The sequence below is a fragment of the Nycticebus coucang genome, chromosome 5 (assembly GCF_027406575.1).
Source record: "Nycticebus coucang isolate mNycCou1 chromosome 5, mNycCou1.pri, whole genome shotgun sequence".
Classification (NCBI taxonomy): domain Eukaryota; kingdom Metazoa; phylum Chordata; class Mammalia; order Primates; family Lorisidae; genus Nycticebus; species Nycticebus coucang.
In genome coordinates this window covers 99,776,771-99,785,857 of record NC_069784.1, presented here as the reverse complement: position 1 = coordinate 99,785,857, position 9,087 = coordinate 99,776,771, and the positions used below count along the sequence as shown (strand labels likewise).

General features: G+C 39.4%; 1 protein-coding gene across 1 annotated transcript; it reads left to right on the top strand.

The window, feature by feature from the left end:
- The first annotated feature begins 518 nt into the window (after nucleotides 1-518).
- On the top strand, nucleotides 519-1,362 carry LOC128586109 (60S ribosomal protein L7). The gene has a single exon (XM_053591666.1). It carries the CDS (start codon nucleotides 540-542, stop codon nucleotides 1,284-1,286), a length of 747 nt encoding a protein of 248 aa, XP_053447641.1. The 5' UTR covers nucleotides 519-539; the 3' UTR covers nucleotides 1,287-1,362.
- Nucleotides 1,363-9,087: the final 7,725 nt, after the last annotated feature.

Sequence of the window (9,087 nt, the reverse complement as noted above, 5' to 3'; positions counted from 1 at the left end):
AACTACAGGAGAGCCAACTGACTCTTGTTTTGTACCAACATGAGTACAGGTTACAGGAAACTAAGTTATGATGCTAGAGAAAAAACCCATGAAAAGCAGCAGGCGGAAAAATTCTAAAAGCTCATGCAGGGTTGGGAATATTCAATGTTTCACCAGCCAAAGGAGAAAGACCTTGTAATGAATGCAGCATTGGGTAAAATCTTCAGAAGAGTATCAATTTAATTTTGAGGATAAATTAGATCTGGACTAAAGGGTGCCTCGGATTCCTCCTAACAAAGTTTAAGGAAGTCAGAAGGATCGAACTGCCCCCATGTAATTTAACTGCATGCCAGAACACTGCTCAGCATGATTTAAAGAAGACAACAAAAATCTATCAGTTGTCAATATAAAAATTTTAATGTTTGTCTTCAAAGGCAAAAATAACAGACATAAAGAAGTAGGATATATTACTTATAACCAGAAGGGAAGTCAATCAATAGCAACAAAACCAGATTTTGCAGATATAATAAAATTAGCAGCCTCTTTTTCCGGCTGGAACCATGGCGGCTGTTGAAGAGAAGAAAAAGAAGGTTCCTGCTGTGCCAGAAACCCTCAAGAAAAAGCGAAAGAATTTCGCAGAGCTGAAGATCAAGCGTCTGAGAAAGAAGTGTGCCCAAAAGATGCTTCGAAAGGCAAGGAGGAAGCTTATCTATGAAAAAGCTAAGCATTATCATAAAGAATATAGGCAGATGTACAGAACTGAGATTCGGATGGCTAGGATGGCAAGAAAAGCTGGCAACTTCTATGTACCTGCAGAACCAAAATTGGCATTTGTCATCAGGATCAGAGGTATCAATGGTGTGAGTCCAAAGGTCCGAAAAGTGTTGCAGCTTCTTCGCCTTCGTCAGATCTTCAATGGAACTTTTGTTAAGCTCAACAAGGCTTCCATTAACATGCTGAGGATTGTAGAACCGTATATTGCATGGGGGTACCCAAATCTGAAGTCAGTAAATGAGCTAATCTACAAGCGTGGTTATGGCAAAATCAATAAGAAACGAATTGCGTTGACTGATAACAGTTTGATTGCACGATCTCTTGGTAAATATGGCATCATCTGCATGGAGGATCTGATTCATGAGATCTATACTGTTGGAAAACGCTTCAAAGAAGCAAATAACTTCTTGTGGCCCTTTAAGTTATCATCTCCACGGGGAGGGATGAAGAAAAAAACAACCCACTTTGTAGAAGGTGGAGATGCTGGTAATAGGGAAGATCAAATCAATAGGCTTATTAGAAGAATGAACTAAGGTATCTGCCCTGATTGTTTTTGTAATCTGGTCAGTTAATAAACAGTGACTGCTTTCAAATTGAAAAAAAAAAAAATTAGCAGACAAGGAATTTCAAACTCTATTATAATTACATTCTGTACATTCGGGGGAGTGGAAGATACATGAACATTTTGAGCAAAGAAGTAGAAGACATAAAAAAATATAAAATGTATCAGAAGTAAAAATAAAAAGATTAAGCAGCGATTAAGCCCTGCAAAAGAGAAGGTCAGAGAACTTAAAAATGTTAAAGTAAACTTTTTAAGTTATATTATTATTTTATTTAGTTTGTTTTATTTCAGATTAACATGAGGGCACAAATATTTAGGTGACATTGTTTTCATTTCTAAGGTAAAGGTCAAATTGTAGTTGAGCCCTTCGTGACAGTGTTCAGCATGCCCCCTGGGCCCAGGGCTCAACTAAAGTAACTTAAAGCAATAGAAAACATTTGAAATGAAGTACATAGAGGAAAAGGCTTAAAAAAAAAAAAAACAAAACAAGAAAGCATTCTTATCTGTGGAATAATATCAAGCAATCTAGCAGAATATAATTGGAGACCCAGAAAGGGGAAGAAATAGAATAAATACTTGAGGAAATAAAGACCTAAAATATCTTACATTTGATGAGTACATAAGCCTACATTTCCCAGAACTTCTAAGAACACCAAACACCAAAAAACAAAGAAAATCAAACCACACACATCACAAGCAAATTGCTGAAAACCCATGACAAACACAAAAGTTTAAGAACAGGTAGGGAAAAAACAGTAAAATAGATTCAGAGGACAAAGATTAGAAGACAACCCAGTTCTTATTGACAACGATGAGAGCCAGAAGCCCATGAAGCAACTGAGTGTATTGATTACAGCAGGAGGTGGGGATGGAGGTAGGTGGGGATTACCAACTTAGAATTCTATATCCAGTGAAAATGTCATTGAAAAACAAAATTAAAATGAATTTTTTTTTTCAGACCCAAAGCAGAGGATATTAGTCACCAGCAGATGCATCCTAAAAGAAATGTTAAAGGAAGTTCTTCTGATAGAAGAAAAATTATGCCAGATGCTCACTTGGATCTACACAAGGGAATGGAAAGTACCAATGTGATCAACATAAAGATAAGTATACAAATTAAAGTGCCCCCAGCTGATCCTTTCCTGAATATCTGCTGCTTGTTCAGCCTTTTCTTATCACATGTTAGGGCAACCCCATTCTTCCAAGTTAAGGTCAAGCATTTGGGAGTCAGCACTGGTTTGTCTTTTTCTCCACCTCCTATGGCAGATCACCAGCAAATCCTGATGGCTCTCACTTCAGAACATGTGTGGAGTCTTACCTCAATTCTTACAGCTGTCTCCTCTGTATCCACCATCATCATTTTGTCTCAGTTATTTCAATAGCCTCATAACTGGCCTCTCTGCTTCTACTATGGCCCCCATTACAGTATATTCACAACCTAGCAGTCAGGGTGATCTGTAAAATCACATGACAGTTCATGTCACACCTCTAATCATGAAGCTCCAGTAGTTTCCCACTGTATGCAGAGAAAAACTAAACTCTTGCTTAAACCCACAGGCACTGCCAAACCTTCCTCCCCACACCTCTGCACGCCTCTTCCCTCATCCTCACTCAGCTCAAGATACACTGACCTCTTTCCTGAAACATCTTGATCCTTGCCACTTTTGTATTTCCTCTGCCTAGGCCATTCTTCCCCAGACACCAAAGAGTTAATGCTGTCATTTCCTTCAAGTCTTTTCTTAACTGCCATATGTTGGCTGGAAGCAATGGCTCACGCCTGTAATCCTAGGACTCTGGGAGGCTGAGGCAGAACAATCACTTGAACTTAAATAATTTGAGACCAGCCAAAGCAAGAGCAAGAGCCTATGTCTACTAACAAAAAAATTAGCCAGGTGTTATAGGGGGCATCTGTAGTTCCAGCTACTTAGGAGGCTGAGGCAGGAGGATCACTTGAACCCAGAAGTTTGAGGTTGCTGTGAGCTAGGCTGAAGCCATGGCACTCTACCCAGGCAACAGAGTGAGCCCGCGTCATAATACTAACAATAATATTGATAATTATAATAGTTTAATGAAAATATTTCAGATTGTATATGAAACCAGCACATTGTACCCCTTGATTACACTAATGTACACACCTATGATTTAATAAAAAAAAATTAAAAAAAAATAATCGGATAGTATCCGGAATATATATAGAATTTTTACAAACCCAAAATAAAAAGACAAATAACTGATTTAAAAAAATAATAATTATAATAATATAATCAAATAAATTTTAAAATGCCATATGTTCAGTGAGGGCCCCACAGACACACTGCTTAAAGTCCCAGCTTTTCCTTCCACACATGCCTGCCCCCTGATTCATTAGCTCCACAGACCTCGGTATTATATGATGTGTTTACTGTTTTGTCTCTCCCGACTAGGACATGAGCTCTATAAGGATAGGTACATGGTCTTTCTTTTCTACTGCTGACGCTCCAGTTTAGAGGCTGGCTGACATACTTATGGAACTCAATAAACATTTGCTGACGGAAAGAATACGGAAAGGAATGCGCTCAGGCTGTTCTGCAGCTGTAGTGCAAGTTCCTTTACACCAGAGGGCAGCACAACAGCATTAAGGGCTTACCGCAGAAGTCGGCGGAACCCCTAAAACCCAGCGCGCACGCAGACAAGGGAGGCTTTCTAAAGCCAGGCCGCGCAGTGGAGCCTGCGGGGAAGAGGAAATCAGAAGCCCAGGAATCAAACTCTGCTTTGCTGTGTGTGACCTGGAGCGTCCCTTCAGTCTGGGCCTCGGTTTTTCAGCGTACTATAATTCAAAGACTAGCCCCTGGTTAGTTAAGTCTGGTTCCCTTCCGGCCCAATATTCCATGATACTAACAAACAGGCTCCCCCGCCCCACGCCCTCTCTTTTTAATTTCTCATTCAGGCCAGAATGCAGGCGTGACGAAATTCCTATAAAGTACTCCAACTTCTGGGATTCTGTTAAATACCCACAAGTTCAGTTGAAAGACTCTTTTGTGTGTGAAGCAAAACGTTATCAGAGAGTGAACTTGGCTCAGTGTAGTTATTCCCACAGCTACTTTTTAAACGAGAACGGGCCGTACTTCCGGAAAAGGAAGCGAAGGCAGCGCCACCCTGGGGGTCCCAGGATCTGAGCCGGCTGCAATTAAACGCGGTGGTTTCTTTCCTTATTATTACTTTGGGAAGAAGCTAATGTACAGCAATTTGAGAATCAGAAGGTACTCTTGGAAAAGAGGCCATTTAAATTTATTCACGGGAGGAAAAGACTAGTTTTTTCCCTAATGATGGACGAGTTTAATTTTCTCTAACGGAGGCATTTCTGAAACAGATCAGAGGAGGGCAGTAAAGAGTTGAATGTGAATAGCTAGTTAAGGAAGCATTCAGATCACAGAGAAGAATTGGATTTTCAGCTAATTTACTTTTATCTTTTAGGGCACTTAATAAAATTCACTCACCATTTTGACGGGTTGAAGGAATTAGCGTGTGTGGAGATTAGTTTGGGTGTTGTGTTAGAGTGGAGCCACAGTATAAAAATCCTTCAAACTACATTTTACCATTGAAAATGAAGCCTAGGGGCTGCGCCTGTGGCTCAAAGGGGTAGGGCACCAGCCCCATATACCAGAGGTAGAGGGTTCAAACCCAGCCCCCAGCCAAAAACTGCAAAAAAAAAGAAAAAAAGAAAATGAAGCCTACAAGAACAGGTAAATCAAGTGATGTTTATCAGGTTCATGCATTTAAATAACTTTAATTAAAGTCATCTCTTTCATGGGGTTAAAGGCATTATTTCTATTTTAGGGTAATTAATTGTTTTAATCCTGACATATGATTTATTTTTGAGAATATCTAAAACACATTTATGACTTACAAAATTTTATTTTCTCATTAAAAAAAAGAGGATATGAACAAACATACAAATTGGATTTTCTAGTACTGGTTATTATTTTGATGTAAAATCAACCTAGGTGCTTTGTCTCTTTAGCTGAATTCCACTGAGGTATGTGGGTGTCCCTGGCTGAAAATATTTGGGGCAGCTAAAGAAATAAGGAGAAAGAAAATACCCATGCCATTCATCTGAACAGCACTAAATAAATACATCTGTTTTTCTGTCTAGTTTTCTGAAAGAATACTACGTTATATCTGAAATGAATTAAACCATCCAACCCAAATCCGGGCTATATTCTTCTGATACCTAGTACTTTCCTTTGCAGCACTTATCAAAGCTGTAATTATCTAATAATTTGTGTTTATTCTTTATCTTCACTACCAATAACACCCCTACCCCCGCATCACCTCTTTCAGGGTTGTAACCCTGGCAACATGCACCATATCTGTTCATATAGCAGAAGCTCCATAAATATTCATGAATGAATAAATAAACCCTTCTAGATTATGAGTCCCAAAGCAGGGATAGGATAGTCTCATAGCTCTCTTCAAATTCGTAATAATTAGCACATAGCATTGTAGAGAGAGTGAATCTAATAACTACTTCTTGAATAAAGCATTGATTTGTGTATTCTCATTGTAGGATACTGCAGTTATAAAAAAGCATGACTCAAAAAAAAATGGGAAAAAGGGCATGATTCACGCTCACATGAAAACGTTCTAGCAGGAGAGGGGGAAGCAGAAGTAATAAACACATACACATGAATAATTAAATAATTAATTGATGATAAGCGTTTGCAGTCCCTTCTAGAATGTCAGGAAAACCTGCTCTGGGTATCTAATAGCCAAGCACAGAATTGGAAGTGCTGTCCTCTGAGTCCCACAGAAAATTCCCCCAGGCTCAGGCAAAGGCCCTACACAAGAATTTGGCAGGTTTCAAAAGGCCAGGGAAGACAGAAAGATTGCTAAAGGAAAGTACGGCCATCCATCCATGCCATCTTTTGCAATGGAGACCGGAGACATGTGGCCAAGTAATATAGTAACAAAACAATCATGTAAGAACAAACACAAAGGCACCTGTGCCAACCACTCAAAGTCATGGTATTCAAAACTCTCGCCATCCAGTTTTGCAGCATTACAGTGCAGGGAAGATTACATCTGTAATGCTAATTTATAGCAGTATACAAAGTTGCTTCAACCGGATAAGTTCAACTAGGCAAGAACTATTAAAAGAAATGAGACTTACTTGTTCATTAATGAATAATTTAAGGAATATTTACTGAGTGGCATCTAGTATCAGGGATTGTTCTTGGTGACATAACAGTGAACAAAATAGAGAAAACACCTGTCATCATGGAGCTTGTATAGATTAGTGAGGGTGAGATAGCCAAAAAAGTAAAAATTCACAAAGAACTAGACCATTTCAGCTGTAACAAGCTCTATAAGGGAAAAATCCCAAGATCAAGTTCAATAGTTGGATGTTTTCCCAGTTCCCTTTAGAAAATAATGTCAGCAACTAATATACCTAATATCAAGAGAAATTTCCTAAAGACTGGGCACAGTGGCTCACACCTGTAATCCTATCACTCTGGGAGGCTGAAGCAGGTAGATTGCTTGAGCTCATGGGTTCAAGACCAGCTTGAATAAGAGCAAGACCCTGTCTATAGAAAAAACTAGCCGGATGTCATGGAGGGCACCTGTAGTCCTAGCTACTCAGGAGGTTGAGATAAGAGGATCCTTTGAGTACAAGAATTTGAGGTTGCTGTGAGTTATGACACCAAGGCGATAGAGTGAGAGTCTGTCTCTAAATAAATAATAAATAAATAAATAAATAAAAGGTTTTCTTAAGTAGGAGAATGATGGCCTAAAAAAAGTAAAAAAGATTATTTAATCTTTTTTAAAAACATAAAAGAAAACATATGGTTTTTAAACATAAAAGAAAAAGGTTTTTTCCTTTATGTTTTCAGCATTTTCTAATTTTTTTCACAGTGAGAATGTTACTTGACTTACCAAACTTAAAAAATTCATTAAATGATACCTATCGATATTCTTGTTAACATTTCAGACATTAAAGACAAAAGTAAAGTTTTCTTTGGCAAGAAAAAGAGACAAGAATAAATTGGTATTAAAAACCAGTTTGTTGGGCAGCACCTGTGGCTCAGTGGGTAGGGCGCTGGCCCCATATACCGAGGGTGACAGGTTTGAACCCGGCCCCGGCCAGCTAAAACAGCAGTGGCAACAGCAACAAAGATAGCTGGGCATTGTGGCGGGCACCTGTAGTCCCAGGTACTCAGGAGGCTGAGGCAAGAGAATCACCCTAGCCCAAGAGCTGGAGGTTGCTGTGAGCTGTGACACCACAGCACTCTACTGAGGACAACAAAGTGAGACTCTGTCTCAAAAAAAAAAAAAAAGACCCAGTTTTGTTAAAATTCACAGAAAGATTGTTGCTTCTGCTTCATAACTGGCATAAATTTTCTCAGAATCAGTTATCTCTTTTCCAAACGGGCAAGAAGGCATCCTTTATCATTTGTAAGACAGACACTTTCTTTAATTCATAAAAAAAAAAAGTAATGTCAACAGGGGTACCATTTTTAGCACCACGTGATTGAAGACAATTTTACAACTCCACTGTAGATGAGCAGCAAGAGTCGCTTTCAGGGTTTGGTTCACATGCTATGGAGAAGTTAGTGGACCACACGGCACAAGGGGGCTCTTATTTTAAAAACCTTGCTCACATAGCCTTCATGGCATTTTCTTCATTATTGTGTTCAGTATATAAAACCAGCACATTGTACCTCATGATTGCATTATTGTACACAGCTATGATTTAATAAAAAATAAAATAAAAACCTTGTTCAAACTCATAGTCACAACACTGTTGATTGCCATAAAATCAATGGTGAAAATGGGCCATCAACACCAACTAAAGTTGTTCAGCAAGACATTTGGAACTTCTGTGTTATAGTCCTCAGATGACATCATCAGCAAAACCACTATAATTTTTTCCGTCCAAATAAGCCTCCCCTGAACAACACTCATTACTGTAGAATAATGTAGAGGCCATGTATGGGGATTAGCCTACCCTTTGTTCTCAGCATGCAATCTGCTTATGAGCAATGTCAGACGAGGGAGGCTATCTAGATCATTACGAAAACAGGAAGAAACATTCTACTCATCTTAATTAAACGCTTCCCCCCAAAAGAAGTGTCATTTTCTGTGTGTGCTCTGTCAGTGTATATATGCATTTCTAGATAAAAATTAATGTAACTGCTATAAAAACTGGGGAGGGACTCGAGAGAGTGTTAACCAAGTACCGAAATGTATAGAAGTGATATACTGTGCCCACATTTCAACAAACTGAAAATTATTTCTTCCCCAAGCTTTCTCCCCTCTTTTACCTCCCTCCTTTATAGAAACTTGATTTTCTAAGAAAAAGAAATTGTTGTTATAGAGAATGGCATTTAGCCATTCTTAATAAAAAGGCAAGCATCTCTTGCTCTTTTTCCGGGCTTTCTTCTCTTTCCATGAAAGGCCAAAAAGAAAAAAAAAAAAGGCAACAGGAGAGGCTGCTGATGTAACGCGCTGAGGACATTGACTGGCCGCCTCTGAACTGGTCATTCTGTCTTCACACGTGCGGCAGCAGTCAGCTTACAACTAAATCACATCTGAGCACAGCTGTCTCCACAAAGGCTACTGAAGAGGCAGCATTCAAAGGCAGACAAAGCATGCTGAAAGCAGGAAAGAAAGGAGCCCCAGAGGCTGCCAGCGGCAGGAGGTTTCCAACACTGGTGCCCAGGCTGCATGGGCTTTGTGCAGACCACGGAGGGAGAGTGGCCAGTGGCCTGGAGTTAGGGTTGGTGGAGCTGCTG

What these genes read in the sequence shown, in the direction of transcription:
- LOC128586109 (XM_053591666.1), top strand. Translation starts at nt 540, where the DNA reads ATGGCGGCTGTTGAAGAGAAGAAAAAGAAGGTTCCTGCTGTGCCAGAA.